Genomic DNA, 18,238 nt, shown 5'->3' on the forward strand with positions numbered 1-18,238 from the left:
GATGCTGGGAAAGATTGAAGGTGACAGGAGAAGGGGACGACAGAGGATGAGATGGCTGGATGGCATAGAGGACACAGTCAGGAAACAGCCATAAGACACACTGGCAAACACAAAGAGTGAAAACCCAGACATAGACCAGGCAGGAACCCCCAGGTCAAGGGGCATGTGAAGAGGCACAGGTCAAGCTTTTTAAAGAAAGTACTGGTGAGCAGAGGAGCTGTGGGCTACAGTCGATGGGGTTACAAAGAGTCGGACATGACTGAGCACAACTGAGTACACACACACACACACACACACACACACACACAAACGTATGTAGCTTTGGCAGCATTGAAATAATCCCAAGAATCTAATAGATGGGTTAAAGTACCTCCGTGAAGTCTGAGAGAGGCCATGGACTTAGATGCCATTGCTGCCTCAGCTGCTGAGTGGGGAGGAGCACCTCTGAGGACAAAAGGTGGAAATGAAGGCTGTCCTGTAGGGTAGCAGCATCTCCTTAGAGAATACCTTAGGAAATTGATGATGTCTATTTCCAAAAGGTGGTGCTCTCCTACCACTTGTTTTCCCCAGATGACTTCACTGAACATGAGTGAAAGGTGATACGAACGTGCACTGTGGTGGGTAGAACAACATTGTACCAGTGATGAGCAAAGCTGGCTCCAGTGCCTGCCTGACCTGGCACAAGTCACTGACCTTCCCACATCTGCAAAATGAGGTGTTTGGATCAGATGTTTTTGATCGTTCCTGCCAGCTCTTCCATGCTTACTGTTACTGTTCTTACTCTGACAATCTCTTGGAGAAAATATGTAAGATAAACTTTTTAAATGGAGGAACTATTAATAATGCTGCATGTTTTTGCTTTGCAGTTTCTCTGCATAGAGAGTCTCTTCTGCACCTGGCTGTGAGATGGGGCCTCGCTAAGCTTTCCCAGCTCCTCCTGTGTCTCCCTGGGGGAGCCCAGGCCCTGACTTTACCCAACGAGGAGGGTGCCACACCATTAGACTTAGCTTTACATGGTGGACACTCCAAGCTGGTTGAAGACATCACAAAGTGAGTTTGGCTGCTTGATAGATTCTCTCTCAATCTACCTCTATAAAGTCTTGCAAGCATTATGGAAAAATTAAAGATAACCAAGCCACAAGCTAACATTTGGTTTATATTTTACCATTAGTTTCCATGTATAAAGTATAGATATACACATCATATATAAACAGAGAGTTATATTTGGTATTCACATTTCATGGGGGAGAGGGAGTCAGGAAAAGTCTCTTAAAAGGCTCCATGGTGGGGGAGGTGGCTACAATAAGAAAAAATGTTGGGAAACACTAGCCTAACCCTGACTCATCTTTCATTAGTTTAAATGTCGCTTCTTCAGAGGCCTTCCACGTTCTGATCTTTTATGATTATGATTAAGGTGTTAATTGTGACTATAATTATCATTAATTTATAATATATATCATAATTTATGATTTTATGTATAATCATCATTTATTTCATATATGTCTCCATTCTGAATCATTTGGGGACTGAAACTTATTTCTATTTTACCTGCTGTGTTCAGCATATACATTCATTGAAAGACAGTAAGTTTTTGTTGAATCAACGAATAACAAACCCTAAGATACTATGTAGCCAATGGGCTGGTTAGTAGGATCTGGAAATAATGGAAGTGAAATAATTTGTCAAATGTAAAGCTCTCTGTGTTGAGGATGATACCAACACTTTCAATGTTTGTTACTTAGAATGGTTCAGATTGGTCATTATTATTGATATTTACTTATGATTAGAGGAATCTTATACAATGATTTCCTTGACTTAGCATGTGGTAATAAATGGGAAGCAGCAATGAACATTGCAAAGTATTATGTAAATATTAAATATTATCAGTGTTATTACATGGCTCGTCTTCATGGACTAGTTCTTTTTATTTGGCCCATGGAAACTCATTGTGATTAATCTATGGTCGTATGCCACCCGAGTAGATGTTGAAGTCACAACTGTCTATTTTTGTTCTCACTTGGTCAAATGAACACCAACTAAGGAAAGAGCCCCATCCTAATGGAATTGCCCTTGTCTTTGCTGTACTGTGACCACACTTTCTTTACCTGAAAAGGGCAAGGCAGGACCATTCCCTTGACTTTATCATTGTGGATAGTTCAGGGTTACACTGAGGACCTGGTGCATCACTTCTTTATGTTTGGTAGCTTTGTATCTTTCTATTGTGTCTAAGACCAGAAGATGATATATATTTTAAAAGTTTATACATCCTCTATGTCAATAAAAGCAAACAACCTGATCAAAAAATGGGCAGAAGATTTAAATAGACATTTCTCCAAAGAAAACATACAGATGTCCAAAAAGCACATGAAAAGATGCTCAACATGAGTAATTATCAGAGAAATGCAAATAAAATGTACAATGAAGTATCACTTCGTACTGGTCAGAATGGCTAATATCAAATGTCCACAAACAATAAATGTTGGATAGGGTGTTGAGAAAAAGGATCGTTTCTACACTGTTGATGGGAATGTAAATTAGTACAACTACTATGGAGAACAGTGCGGAGGTTCCTTAAAAAACTAAAAATAGAGTTAGCATGTGATCTAGCAATTCTATTCCTGGGAATATATCCAGAGAAAAACGTAAGCTAAAAAGATATATGCACCTGAGTGTTCAGAGCAGCACTGTTTACAGTAGGCAAGATATGGAAGCAACATAAATATCCATTGACAGAAGAATGGACAAAGAACATATGGGGTATATATATAAATATATATGTGTGTGTGTGTGTGTGTGTGTGTGTGTATATAAATGTGTGTATACACACACATACACAATGGAATATTACTCTAACATAAGAAAGAATGAAATGATGCCTTTTGCCACAACATGGATGGAACTATAAGTTATCATCCTAAGTGAAGTAAATCAGACAAAGAAAAATATCGTATCATCCATATGTGGAATCTAATTTAAAATGATACAAACAAATTTATTTACAAAGCAGAAACAGATTTACAGATATCGAAAACAAAGTTATGGTTATCAAAGGGGAAACGTTGCGGTGAGCGAGGGCTTGGGGTGAACATACACATACTATTATGTATAAGAGAGATGACCAATGAGGACCTACTACATAGCACAGATACATTCTGTGATATGGAGAAGGCAATGGCACCCCACTCCAGTGCTCTTGCCTGGAAAATCCCATGGACGGAGGAGCCTGGTGGGCTGTGGTCCATGGGGTCGCTAAGAGCTGGACACAACTGAGCGACTTCACTTTCACTTTTGCCTTTCATGCACTGGAGAAGGAAATGGCACCCCACTCCAGTGTTCTTGCCTGGAGAATCTCAGGGACGGGGGAGCCTGGTGGGCTGCTGTCTATGGGGTCGCACAGAATCAGACACAACTGAGGTGACTTAGCAGTAGCAACAGCATTCTGTGATAACCTATAAGAGAAAAGAATCTAAAAAAGAATGAATACATGTATAACTGGATCACTTTGCTATATGCCTGAAACTAACACAACATTGTAAATCAGCTATATGTAAATAAAATTAAAATTAAATAAGTTTTCTCATCTAATAAATTCATTCATGATGGGATTAGAAGTAGACTGTAAGCTAAATTCCGATTATGTGATGGAGCATCCATTTTCTAAGTTAATTACAAGACTCTTATTGCTTAGGCTGAATTATTCACTTCAGGGGCTTGCTGTTAGCATGGGGAGTTATTTTCTAGAAGATTCTAAAGTCCCTGCCAGTAATTATGTCAAGAGTGGGGGGAGATGCCCCAAATCTTAGAGTACGAGTGTTCTTAATGGATCTGTCATTCCATGTGATGGAGACAACATTTATGTGGTTGGAACTATACTTGTAAGTTTGCAAATAAGCAAATGTTCATTAACAAAGTGATGTAATGGAAGAAGACGAGAGAGGCGTAGAGCGAGTTCTGTGAACTGAAGAATCCAGGGGCACCCATGGGCCGTGGCAACACGCTGAGGCGGGCTCTTACCTGGGAGCACTAGCATCTGCCCCCCAAGCCCTCTTCATCGACCTGTAGACCATCCAGAATATTGTGACACTAACCGAGAAGCCTATGTGGAGCTAATAATAATGAGCATGCAGTTGTTCTCTGCCACAACAGACAATAAGCTGATGCTCAGAATTTAGTCTGAGCATATTGTTCCTTTGTCTATGAGTGATTTCAAGAAATCAACGTGATCAAATTTACACGTGTTCTCATTTGCATGAGGAAATGATTTACAGCAGTGGACCAGTGTATTATGAATATCTTGCTTGTTTGTAACATCCAAACCTCACCATGCTCCCTAGAGATCATATCTGTTTTCCACTGTAATCACCTAATAAACCGTCAGCTGCCAGCTAATTTGTTCTACTACATGTGGTGCCATTAAGGCCAGAGGCATCTTTTCAGATTAAAAGGAGAATGAAATATTGAGGTAGAGCACTATGTTTACAAGTCAGTACTGTTGCATTAATTATGTAACTCTTTTAAGTATATAATATATGTGAACAGCTTTTCAACTGATGACTTCTCTAGGTGGGAAAACAAAGATGGCTTTATTAGGATGTGTTTATATGGCCTTATGTACCTGTCTTCAGGAGGAAGCGATTGTTTGGCCAGTGGGTCTGTAATAATATCAGGGCCGGTGAGGGGCATGGGGTTTGTGCGTTTTGATTTTTGGTGTTTCAGCTTCCAGGGCAGGCGTTCGCCAGGTTTCTCCCGTGTGCAGCTCAGCGAAGATGCCTCTCTGCGGTATATTCACTCATCAGAAACCCTGACCCTGACGCTTAACCACACAGCCGAGCATTTGCTGGAGGCAGATATTAAACTCTTCAGAAAATACTTTTGGGATAGAGCCTTTCTCATCAAGGTTTGTGCCCTTTATTGTGGTATAAAATATAATAACTCACGCTCTTTGAGAGTTCAGACAGCAAACTTGTTATCTGGGGAACAGTACTTTTTTTTTTTTTTTGAGAGATAGCACTTTGTTTTTTTTCTAATGGGACTTGGAGGGACATGGAATTGGAAACTGTTACACCAGTAGAATGAAGATTATTATATAATGTTTTGGCAGTAGTCATTTGTATAATATTGTTCCCTTTACTTTTCATGAGCCAGCATCACTGATGTTGAATTTTAGTATTCTAATGTTGGATATTTGCTATTAATTTACTGATTATATTATAGTTCTTATCTAAAGCAGTTGCCTTTAGGGTTATTTTACATGAATTATACCTTCTTCTGGGATTTCTTAAGACTTAGATATAGTTAAGCCTTTGTTTCAGTGTACAACTTCTTCCTGAATGGGGCCTGGCCACTTGAGACAAGTACTTTTTCAAAGATATTTTTCCCCCTCCCACCATTGCCCAAACATCAGCTTTGAGTGTTATTATAGCATGCCCACCTTAGGTTTAAAATGTTTTATCTTCATTATTATTATTTTTTGGGTCAAATCTCAAGCACTAGAAAGCAGATTTATATTTTTTAATTATTATTAAGCAGAATGTTCTTTTGAGTAAAAGGGCTTCAGTCAGTTTACTTGCTAGTGCTCACAGGTATGATGGATTTACTCACCAGATTGTGTGACACTCCCTGGCAACCTCCCAACCCCCAGTCTTCTCAAGCACATCCATTAATAAGCACCACCAAAAAAAAAGCACCAGTTTCATGACAGTTTAGGCTTTACAAAGTAAACAGTCAGCTTAGAAAACTGATACTGTTATCAGTTTTGACTTTTGTAAAATGTTTGCTTTATATAACTAAGTGAAAGATTTAACCATAAATATTATATAACAAAGCTTATAACTTACTCCATATAGGGTTTTATTAAACAATTAAAATGAAACATGCTCTTCAGAGTATAAACTACCTCTGTTTGTTGAGTGTAGGGAGTTTCTTTTTTTTTTTAATTCATGCTCAGGTGCATCTGACTCTCTGTGACCCCATGGACTGTAGCTTGCCAGGCTCCTCTGTCCATGGAATTCTCCAGGCAAGAATACTGCAGTGGGTTGCCATTTCCTCCTCCAGGTGATCTTCCCAATGCAGGGATCAAACCCGCATCTCCTGTGGCTCTTGCGGCCCCTTCATTGGCAGGCAGATTCTTTACCACTGAGCTACCTGGAAAGCCCAAAAGATTTAACCATAAATATTATATAGCAAAGATTATTGCTTTCTCCGTATAGGGTTGGTTTTTTTTTGACAATTAAAAATGAAACATGCTTTTCAGAGTATGAACTACCTTTGTTTGCTGGGTTTAGGGAGTTTCAGTTCAGTTCAGTTCAATTGCTCAGTCGTGTCCGACTCTTTGCGACCCCATGAACTGCAGCACGCCAAGCCTCCCTGTCCATCACCAGCTCCCAGAGTTCACCCAAACTCATGTCCATTGATTCAGTGATGCCGTCCAACCATCTCATCCTCTGTTGTTCCCTTATCCTCCTGCTTTCAATCTTTCCCAACATCAGGGTCTTTTCAAATGAGTCAGCTCTTCGCATCAGGTGGCCAAAATATTGGAGTTTCAGCTTCTACATCAGTCCTTCCAATGAACACCCGGGACTGATTTCCTTTAGGATGGACTGGTTGGATCTCCTTGCAGTCCAAGGGACTCTCAAGAGTCTTTTCCAACACCACAGTTCAAAAGCATCAATTCTTCTGCGTTCAGCTTTCTTTATAGTCCAACTCTCACATCCATACATGACTATTGGAAAAACCATAGCCTTGACTAGACGGACCTTTGTTGACAAAGTAGTGTCTCTGCTTTTTAATATGCTGTCTAGGTTGGTCATAACTTTCCTTCCAAGGAGTTTAGTGTATAATTTTCTGGCCTATGGTATTTCCTCATTTTGCTTAAGGGTACTTTTAAAGATGCAGAAGCCCTCAGCCATTCCCATGGCTTTTCACCCAGGCCCCAGGGGTGGATGTTCTATCTGGACAGAAGATGGACCTGGCCCAGCAGCCTTGCTCAGGGTGAGCGCCTCTCCCTTCAGCTTCATAGAGGCAGAGCCAGCAATATGTGTGTCCTCAGAGGGGACACTCAGACCACAGCAGGATCACCAAGCTCCTGCAAAGGCGAGAGCGTGCTCCACATAGAGCCAGAATTCTGAACATTTCTTTCATTATAAAAACCTCCAACTTCTTAAGTCAGATTTGTAATTTCTCATAACCTTTTTGAGATCATTTTTACTGATGACTTTGGGAGATTTAGGATGAGTAAATCTAGATGATTTAATAATTGACTGTAGTGGATTATGCTATAACAAAGACCAACTGAAGGTTACTTTCTAGTATATCAGAGATTTTCATTTTATGGAAAACACTTGGTAAAAGAAGAACCCATTGCAGTGGGATGGCCTTGTGTTCCAAGTATCAGCATCCTTTTTTTATCCTTCCTGCCCTGACCTGTTGGTTGGGTTGTGCACAGGGAGACTGGGAAGGGAATGAGGCTGAGGTTCTTCTGGAAATTGTGATGTCATAACTTACAGGAAGAAATATATTTGGTCTCAGTCCATGGTTCTTGGCTCATAGCTCTCCAGACCTTTGGGATTTCCTAAATATTGAGCAGATAAATGTGTGTGTGTGTTTGTTGTTGTTGTTATGTTAATATGGCGACTTTAGGAAAGCACTTAAGGATAGAGGCAAGTTACCAGGAGACCCACCCACTTTCAGTCCTACCTCCTTGACCTCCAGTGGGGGAAAGGACCTAAAGATAAAATTTCATCACCCAAGGACGAAGATTTCATCTGGCATGCCTACTTAATGAAGCAAGCCTTCATTAAAACCCCAGAGGGCTGGATTTGGAGATCTTTCCAGTTGGGGAACTGGTTGGAGGTGCTGGGTGACTGGCCTGCCTGGAGTGGCATGGAAGCTCCGTGCCCTTTCCTCAGACCCTGCCCTGTACATCTCTTCCATCTGGTTATCCCTGAGTTATAGTCTCTTATATATATAGCTATATTATTAGAGAGAATTACCACGTATTCTCTTATATAACTGTAAGTTATATTTTCTTATAATAAACCTGGAAGCTAGTAAGTAAAATGTTCTATGTTCTGTGAGCTGCTCTAGTGAATTAATTGAACACAAGGAGGGATTGTGGGAACATCTCATTTATAGCCAGTTGGACAAGTCCAGGTAAATGTAAGCAGGTAGTGATCATCATATAGGTTGTCCACACTAAAGTTTTACAATTTAGGTTAACAGGTGAAATTATATGTAGTGTAATGAAATATTTATTTATTAAATCTTAGAGTTCTAAAAGTCTATTTTTATGTAATAGCTATAGACAGTGACTTGGCTTCGAGAGACTCATTTGTCCTCGAGGCAGCTTCCGGATCTGGGTTCAGGCATTGCTCAGTTATCTGCAGCCTTCTAGCACGATGACAGTAAAACCTGCTGCAGAAACCTGAGTTTGCTCTACAGGATACAAGACCTGTGCAGGTGACGGTGATCCCGTTCAGAAGCAATCCTTGTTCTGAGTTGTAACAGATCCCTGTTATTATGTGATATTATAGCTGACACTGGTAGACTGATCATTTGTAATAAATATTCAATGCTTAAAATGACAGGTTTGTGTTAAATATCCAAAGTGTAAAGGTAGTTGTTAGGAAATTAAATAGTAGGCAAAATATTAGCTATATCTTTTATCATGTTTTTGTTCCCTCCACATAACAAAGCTTTTTATGTTAATTGAATGCTGATTATTTAGTTTTAGAACTTGGCTAAAATTAATATGTAAGACGACTGGGAAATATAAGTGTTCTGAAGTTGTATCCAAAATTACTCACAAGAATAAAAATTAAGTTTTAATACACCCCATTTAAAGAAGAAGTATTTCCTTATTTTGTAATAAGAAAGCAGCATTGCCTGATGTCATTTCTGCATAGACTTGCCAGTTGCCTTTGAGACTAGGGTTTGGGGGTTAAGGCTGACCCCCAGGTAAACACATGGAGTCAGTGGCTGTCTTTGGCCTTGAACCTGTGTGGTCAGTCCTCTTTTAACCCCAGGTACTCATTCTGTGAGGCTTCCCTGGTGGCCCAGATGGTAAAGGATCTGCCTGCAATGCGGGAGACCTGGGTTCAGTTGGGAGGATCCCCTGAAGAAGGGAATGGCTATCCACTCCAGTATTTTTGCCTGGATAATCCTATGGACAGAGGAGCCTTGGCAGGCTACATTCCATGGGGTTGCAAACAGCAGGACACGATTTAGCAACTAACGCTTTCACTCATCCTGTCATCTCCTTAGTACCTCCCCAGACATACCTGCTCTGGTCCATCCGTTAATTCCATCACAGGCCCTAAAAGAGTGAGTACTGTGTCCTGGGAGTAAGGCTAGGGACAGGGAATAGCCACAGAGGCTGGGTGACTGGGGACTGCGTGTTCCCTGCCTCTTTGTGACTTGGTCACTTATGTATATTTTCCTGTTCTTTTTGCTCTGGCCTCAGGATGTTCTGACATAGTCGTGAATAAGCACTTGATGTGCTGAGCTGAAAAACATGCCCAGGGTGGAAGGTGGGGAGGTGGTTTAGGGGTCTATGTCAGTTGGAGGGTTGCCTGTCCCAGTTCGCCCATGTATTTGTTTTGGAATGTGTGCTGATGCAGGCTTGGATAGTTTTTGACACATCAACACATAATTCTGTCTCTTCACATTTTCATTAACTATGTGGAATCCATTTGAAAAGGAAGTACAGAGGGCTCTAAGGGTAACCTCATTCTATCTACGGCTCATGACTCAGTCTTGCCCAGGGACAGCCTGATCCTGCCTGTGCCAACATGCAACCCTTGGTTTATGCTCATCCTAGGTCCTCCATGCATTAGCGGTCCTCTCTGTATTAGTGTTTGCCCCCGCTCTCCAGGCCCCTGATCCCTGTGTCTTAGGGTGTGGATGGGAGTCTAGGCAGGCAGATACATAAAACAGCAGCCCTTCTTACTGACTTCAAGCTTTTGGTTCATGTCTCATGCTCCTGAGATCCTTCTGGCGTTGTGATCAGGGGAAGCAGTGAGAACCACTGGTGGAGACACCATCTCTTGCGTCAAGCAGGGTGCTGTTTCATGTTCTCCGACACCCCATCTGCCCCCACCTCCCCTGGCTTTGCCTCTGGCTGTTTCACCTCTCAGATCCTCAATTGTGATCTGCATCTCTTGCTGCATATCTGAAGCCTCAAACCGCTTTCAATGATTTTTTTTTTTCCCCCTGCCTTTCTTAGGCTCTTGAAGAGCAGGAAGCCAGGTCAGAGGAAAAACCAGATATGCCCTCCAGCGCTGCAGAAACTGAAGAAGGTATGCATGCTCCATCCCCACCTGGGGAACTCAGAAAGTGCTCAGGATTCACTAGTCAACTGGGAGTTGAAGTGTGTGGAGAAGGAGAGTAGGAGCTGATGCACTCGGAGGCAGGAGTAGGCTGCTCTGGGGTAGCAGGGCCCAGAGTTCCTCCAGCAACACTGATCAAAGGTACTGTGTGTTTCCACGTTTTATTCAGTTGGCCTTTCCTGGTTTCCTCCCACAGTGCTTAGGGACCTCTCCTGACATGCAGAGGGCGTTCCCCTCGTCACCGAGGTCAGTCTGTTCCATTCAGTCCTCCGTCACTCTCCTGTTCTCCAGCTCGTTCCACCTCTGTGGAGCCTCTGCTCTGCGCTGGGCAAGTGGGTCCTAGAGGATGGAGGTTGTGAGGGTGTCCTGATTGTCGTGGGGTCTGGGGAGCTCCGCTGATGTGTAGAGGTGAGTGGTGAGGGGTGCTGAGTGTCTTCAGGGTACAGGCGGCCCCCCCCAACCCAGGTTGTCCTGCATATTGCTGATGATGCTTCAGGGGCTAAATGTCCAAATCTGCTCAAGGTGGGTGTCCACAGCAAGAGGTGTGTGTTTAAAAATACATCCTCACTCCCCTGTTCCACATCATAACGGGGAGTCGTGTTGATGGCACACTTGCATGTAACATCCAGCTTGTTTGTAGAAATATGATACTTTCTTGTTTTCTCCAGCTTGGCACCTTACTAGGGCATGTGATCTCTACTTCAATTTAGATTCTTTCCCCTTTAACACATACAAGTAGATCTGATCTGTTGGCCAATCCTAGTGACAAGTCCAGTTTAAAAAAAAATTTTTTTTAAGTTATGAAAGTATGATAACCCATTTACAGGAGACTTGGAACATACAGAATAAGGTTACATATGGTTCCATTATATATTACAATTGTTTTTTAAGTAAATTAAGGTTTTTAGTTGGAGTTTCAATATCAAACTCTCAAAAATTAATAGAATGACTATACAGAGAAGTCGAAATATATAGTAGACCTGAAAAGCACTATGAACCAATTCAACATAATTAAGATTTATACAATTTTCATACAATAGTAGGATACAAATTCTATTCAAATTCCTGGAGACTGTAAACTCAGAGACACTGGAACATGTCCAGGGACGTAAAACAAGGTGCAAAAATTTCATGGTCTAAAGGTATTGAAATAATACACAGTCTATTCTCTTATCACTGTGGAATTATGTTGGAAATTAACATCAAAAGATATCTGAAAATAATCCACATATTTTCAAGTGCAGTGTGACATTTATGAAGAGAGAACTTTGACTTAGCCATTGAAAGACTCAGTAAAGTTAGAATGAGAAAAACACAGAAAGTGATTGCAGAGAAAGCATTTAAATGAGAAATTAATATCAAAACAAAATTAATATTAAAGATACTTTAAAGAAAATCTCATGTATTTGGAAATTGAATGTCCACTTTTAAATGATGGGTGTATCTAAGAAGCCATAACAGGGAACATTAGAAAATATTTGTAATAGAATAAAAATGAAAAGAGAGTTTATCAGAATTTGTTGCATGCAACTGAAGCTGCTCAGTGCAGTTAAATACAGTATAGAGTCTTGAATAATGTATGAAAACAAATAATGGACACTAGCATAAAATTTTGTGAAATTTGAATAAAATCTGTACTTAATAATACTATATCACTTGTTAACTTCCTGGGCTTTTTTTTTTTTTTTAAGTGTAGTACTTTTTTATATTCTCAGAATTGGATTAGCCTTATTCAAACTTTTTTAAAATCACTAAGATAATAAATTTTCTAGACTTTTAGCAGTAATACTAGATGCCAAATACATGGAACTATATCAAAGTTTTGAGTGAATATAAATTAGAAATCTAGCATTCTATTCATAGGAAGTCAAACAAGTGGAATCAAAATGTCATAATTTTTCTAGCTAGGCAAAAATTCATAAATTTTCTAAAATATGCATTATATTATACATACTGTATACACATATGTATATAAAAGCTTTTCTGCTACTTTTGATAAAGGCTTGGGAAAGAACAACAACAACAGCAAAAAGAGACAGAAATTGGGAAACATAATGAAATGGGAGCACTGAATATGAAATAGAAAAAGTGAAGCAAACTAGATAAAAGGAAACGAACATCATATAGTCTAGTTGTTTTTAAGCATGGCTGCTCATTAGAAAGACATCTCGAGCTTTGGAGAAAAACAGCAATACTTAGGCATTTGTATTTTTTCAAGAAATTCCATGGTAATTCTATTATGCATCTGATTTTAAAAAGTGATTACAAGTTTCTGTATTAAACGGTAGTTTTATTGATATAGAATTCTATTATTTTCTGTTGACCAATCATGATACAATGATATCATGTAATGGTTACATAATCACAATAGTAGAAGATGTTTTTGCTATTTTATATTTTTACTATTTAAAAAAGTTATACTTTTATTATTTAAAAAAAAATAGTAAAAGATGGGGTTGACAATTTGGAACTGGCACGGAAAAACAAGCTGTCCTGGCACATTATAAGTGCTTCAGGAGTCATAGGCAAGTAATACTGAGAGCACTTTCTGGAGTGTGATAGTGAGGTGGCCAGGGAAAGCTGCTTGGTGCAGGTGACCCCAACGCTGTGATCTAATAGAGGGAAGGGAATTCTAGACCACAGGAATACACGCAATACGAGTCCTGAACCAGATAATGCATTGGGGAAAATCCAGGTCACTTTTTGGTCCTGGAGAATAGGTGTGTGTGTGTGTGAGAGAGAGAGAGAGAGAGATGCCAGGAACACAGGTCTGAAAGCGTGGCAGATCAGCAGGGCTTGTACACAAGGCAAGGAATTGGAGCTCCATCCAAACAGCTCTGGAAGCTGTTTTAAGCAAATTAGTTCAGGTTGTTATTTAGGAAGCTCACTCTTCGAGACTGTGGAGAATGGGTTAGAGGGGCCGGGGGCTGCCACATGGAATGCGGAAGAGGGTCTGCACCAGAGCAGTGTAAGGAGATTGGAGATGGAGGGATTGAGGGGGACTGTCCTGAAGGTGTACGATGTCAGGTGGGTGTCACTGGTGAGGGAGAAGGGTGATTCTTCCATTCCTGGTGTGTCGCCGAGTAGGATAGGCCTTATAAGAAGCAGGATCATGACAAAATAAGTACTCAGTTTTAGACAGGTTGAATTTGGTGAGCCCCAGGGTCAGCCATATTAATATACCTGGCTGCCAGTTGGACTGAAATCACTATCAATAAGCACAAGAATTTGGATAGAAACACAAGTTCTCTAATGCCAAATAATTAATGTGTGTATTTTATAGACCTTATAGACAATGCTTGGATGTTTATACCCTTGGAAGACATGTTAGAAACTGTGTGCACATTCCGGCAGAGGGCAGTATTTAGCTAAAATGAAAACATCCAATTTGTTTTTGTTCATTCAAAAGCCTGCAGGCAACTCAACTGGAAGAACAAAACCTTTTGAGTGTAACAGTTTGATTTTTTTCCCCCTTTAAGCCCCCAAAGTAAACTTTCCCTTTGAGATATCATGGAAGATTCTTAATAGATCATGTTTTTCTACTCCTCCTGGGGTATAGGGGGATGTTTTAAGTGTGTATCTGTAGCTACCATTGATTAAAAGACAATAATAGCTTTAACTTAGAAATATACTTGTTCCCTATTACTGTGATAAATGTTCTTATTATGGTCTCTGAATCAATTATGTTTCCATAATTTCATGATTGTAATTGTTCTCCCAGAATGATGAGATGTTATTCCAAATGAAATAAATGGCCAAAAGGTTACCTCATTTTCACTATGCTTGAACGAATAATTATTAGTGTGTGTTGATCCACCAACTGACTCCATTTTGTCTCTTGCCACCTTTGTCCTTCCTTATTTGATCTCCTATTCTAGTAGTTCTTAAGGAGCATTGTACAGAACACCAAGCTTGGAAAATGCTCTGAAGAATAAGAATTCTTTGTCCAAATAAATAGAGATGCTAACACGAAACCCCTCCGGTGGAAATTGTGTCTGTGTCAGTCGCTCAGTTGTGTCCAGCTCTTTGTCAGTTTGCAAATCAAGAATACATTTAATGTTTTGTAGGTTCTAGTAAGTCTTGCAGTCAAGAAACCTGTGTTTCTTATTTAACCCAGCAGTTCTCTAACTTGATCATGGGAGAATCCCTTTTTCTTGGCTCTCAACATCTTATGAAAATGATCTGTGGAAGGTGCTTTTGGAATGTTGCTCTTCATGTCTCCTGATTCTGCCCTTTCTCAAGCTTATTATGTCCTCTCTTTTCACCATCACGTGGATTCTCTCCATCTCTTAGTATATAATTCTCACACGGAGAAGGGGCTTGGGAGGCATTTTTAAAACTGCTCATGGTCATCTTGAATGCTGAGCTCACACAGCCCACTGTACTTTTTGATGTTGTTTGGGAGGCTGTTACCTGCCTAGATTCTATGGGGCCATAACACAACCATCGCAATACCACTGACCACTATATGAATCCATTTTCTTCTATTATTTTGCCGTTTTAAATTGTCTGTCTCGAATTTTATGTGACTGGTCTTTTACATTGTTGTCTTCTTACCACAAATTATCTCGCATGTTCTCTTTAACAAGGAAATAGGGAGTTGGGCTTGGAACCTGAATGCCAGGCACCAAGGGAGAGGGAGAAATCGTCTCCTTCAGGGCTGAGGTGGCAGTTTCAGCCAGCTCAGAGGGGCTTCCCCCTCACTGTCTCGTGCGGAAGGCAGAGGGGCCGGGGGTCCACATGCAAGACCTGATCTAGGCAGGCAGACACGAACCCTGAGCGCCCACTGACTTACCTGTTCAGTGAGTCTCTGTTGAGTGCTCACTCTGCCAGGCACTGTGCTCATGACGGGTGATGAAGCAGCTACCCAAAAAGACAAAGAGGAAAAAGCCTTCATCTCAAGGAGTGGACTTTCTCTGACTTTCTCTCACGTCTCTGTGGAGGGACGGGCGCTGCTCGAGGTGCTGGGTGTGCTGCTGGAAGCCGAGCCAGGTTTGCACACTCGCAGAGCACACATTTCCCCGTGGCCTGGAGAGGGACATTTTTGGGAGTCAGGAATCACGTTGTGTACACACGGAGGTGGTAGCAGAGAGAGGGCATGTAACTTGTGTGGTGACACAGCTTGCTCGGGCAGTCAGAACTCAGGTGGGTACATTCTGACCCACCGGGCCGTAGATACCCACCACCCTTCTGTCACAGAACATTTATGGGCTTAGACTTTGGACTGCTGCTCGAGAGTCCTCTCCAGCTTTTGTATGATGGAAAAGTGCAAAACTGGAATCCTTGCCTAGAAGTGAGCTGTCTTCCACATGACTGACTGGTCTGCTACCAGCAGAGATTGTGACCCACATGCAGAGACATGTCTTGATGACACATCAGCAACAAGCAGCCTCTGCTCCAAACTCAGCTCTGCCGTGAACTGACTTCTCAACAGGATGCAAGTGATTCCACTGTGTTTCCTTTTGTGGAAAATGGGGTGGGAGCGTCATTTCATACTTCCTTCAAAATAAGGTTTAAATGAGAAAATACAGGTGGGGCACCTTGACCAGTATCGAACCATGGATGCTTAGCCAACGCTGTCTCCAGATGAGTGTGGGTCACAGTGTGCGGCTCGAGTGGACTTGGTGGTGATCATGTGCGTTGCGATATCAGAACGTAGCTCTTTATGTCACAGTGACCAGGTGAGCAGATTTCTCGCTTGAACGTTCTTTAGACGGGGGTGCAGCTCTTCTCCGTGTGCTCTGAGTGAAGCGGGAAGAGGGTGTTGTGTGGTGGATTCTCCTTTTTTCTAAAAAAGTTTTAAAGTATAGTTGATTTACAATGTTGTGTTTGTTTCAGGTGGACAGTAAAATGAATTAGTTATACATGTACATACATCCACTTTATCATAGTCTTTTTCCATATAGGCCATTACAGAGTGTTGAGTAGGGTTCCCTGTGTTATACAGTATGTTCTTATTAATTATCTGCTTTATATACGGTAGTATGTATATGTCAATCCCAGTCTTCCAGTTTATCCCTCCCTTTCTTCCCCCTGGTAGCCATAAATCTGTTTTCTACACCTGTAACTATACTTCTGTTTTGTAGATAGATTCATTTGTACCACCTTTTTTCTTTTATATTTCACATAGAAGCCAAATCGTTTGATCGATTCTCCTTGTTTGAACATCTCCTGTGAAATATTATTGGGAAAACCAAGAGGTGTTTTATCTATGCAGAATTTCCTTTCCAAGATTTTTTGTTTTAAATACTGTGGCTTCGTGTCTTTTTAGAACTGTTGAATATGGTTCCAGTGTCTTGTCAAGATGCAGATCCTTTAACCAGAATGGCTGGGGCCTGAGGCATTGGAGATTTAGGATAGCCCTTATGAAGGCTGTTCTGCAGGGGTGGTTACTCAGCTGGGATCACAGCCCTTATCTTAACCACATTGTGAAATGTCCATCCAAGGGCTTGATCAGCGTTGTTTACGTTGAAGTCAGGTACTTGGGCATTTGCAAGACAATTACCAATCATACCCAGAGAATGTACTTCGCAACCCCAGGAAGTCATCTGTGTTTCTTTCATTTGACAGACAGCTCAGCCTTCTCTCTGTTTCTTTTAGTATCTGACTTTGCCAGCCCACTTTCTCCCCCCTGCCCCTAGAAAAGAATCAGTTTCATCATTAGAAGTCCAAGGATTAAAATAAGATACCAAGCTGATATAATGTCCATTTTGTGTATTATTACAATAGTATTTTCTCAGACACATAAAAATTCTCCATCTTGCCTCCCCCAGTTCATCATAGAATTAAAGAATCCTAGTTTGAGCTGGAAAGAATCTTGGATTTCTCAGGACTCATCTGAGTATAGCCAATTTTGCCCCCTTCTGCTCTAGCTAGGTCAGATTAGCAGGAGTCGGGGAAGGATAAGCATTTACTAAGCATATTAACTGAGGAGTCTGATATGGTTGAAATAAGCTCAAGTTGAAGGTATAGTTAAGGAGTTTTGTTTTTTTTTTCCTGTTTCTAAATTGAAATATAATCCGTGTGTGAAGTTTTAGGGACATAACAGTATTCCTAAGACAAAACTGAATCCCGTTTATGTTGTTGAAAGATGACTTTGCCTCATTTTATTCAAGCAGTTGAGTAAATCAGGAAAATTATGTCCTAACCTCAATTTGAAATACAATGACTTAGAGCTTCTGCTTAGTTGATAGTTACAACCAAATTTGGGGGCTGAGAATATCTTTTTTTTTTTTAACCCCATGACTTAATTTTTGACTGATTGAGATTTTATGGGCTTGGGGGTGGGAGAGAGTACACCCTGGAGATGTAAATATATATATATATATTATAAAAACATATTAAACATAAAGCTATCATATGACCCAGTGATGACACTCCTAGATATATACTCAAGAGAAATGAAAGCATAGATCTCCTTAAACTTGTACACAAATGTTCAAAGTGGCATTATTCATAACTGCCAAAAAAGTGGAAAGACTCCAAAAAGTCCATCAGCTGAGAAACGGATACACAAAAATGTGATCTATCTGGCGATAGGTAGTCTTTGGTAGTAAAAAGGGATGACGTACTGACACGTTATGACATGAATGGACCTTGACAACGTGCTTGTGAGAGGAGCCAGTTACAAAAGACCACATACTGTATAATTCCACTTATGTGAAATATCCAAAATGGCATCCATTAAGACAGAGTAGTTAGTGGTTACTGAGAGCTGGGGTGGAAGTGGTGGTGGTTGGGGAGAAATTAGTAGTGAGAGTTAATGGATATGGGGTTTCTTGTTGGGGTGATGAAAATCTTCTAAAACTGGGTGTGGTGAGGATTGCACAACTCTGAGTATATTAAAAATCATTGAATTATATACTTTAAATGGATGAGTAGTATGGTATTGAATTATACCTTAAAGCTGGTAC

At 40.7% G+C, this 18,238-nt stretch overlaps 1 protein-coding gene across 5 annotated transcripts in view; it reads left to right on the forward strand.

Moving 5' to 3' along the window:
- Positions 1–18,238, forward strand: part of ARHGEF28 (Rho guanine nucleotide exchange factor 28) — a 322,957-nt gene that overhangs the window by 149,528 nt on the left and 155,191 nt on the right. For 3 of the 5 annotated variants that reach the window (XM_081520859.1, XM_081520861.1, XM_081520858.1), the window contains 3 exons: positions 867–1,050; positions 4,717–4,897; positions 10,223–10,295. The exons of 1 other annotated variant lie outside the window; for it this stretch is intronic. In XM_081520859.1, coding sequence (XP_081376985.1) covers positions 867–1,050; positions 4,717–4,897; positions 10,223–10,295 — 438 coding nt within the window. Of the gene's footprint in view, positions 1–866; positions 1,051–4,716; positions 4,898–10,222; positions 10,467–18,238 lie in introns of those variants that run through there. One more of the 5 variants, XM_081520863.1, reaches the window with a different exon arrangement.

The sequence above is a fragment of the Giraffa tippelskirchi genome, chromosome 8, assembly GCF_054371585.1.
Source record: "Giraffa tippelskirchi isolate mGirTip1 chromosome 8, T2T-mGirTip1v1.2.pri, whole genome shotgun sequence".
NCBI lineage: Eukaryota > Metazoa > Chordata > Mammalia > Artiodactyla > Giraffidae > Giraffa > Giraffa tippelskirchi.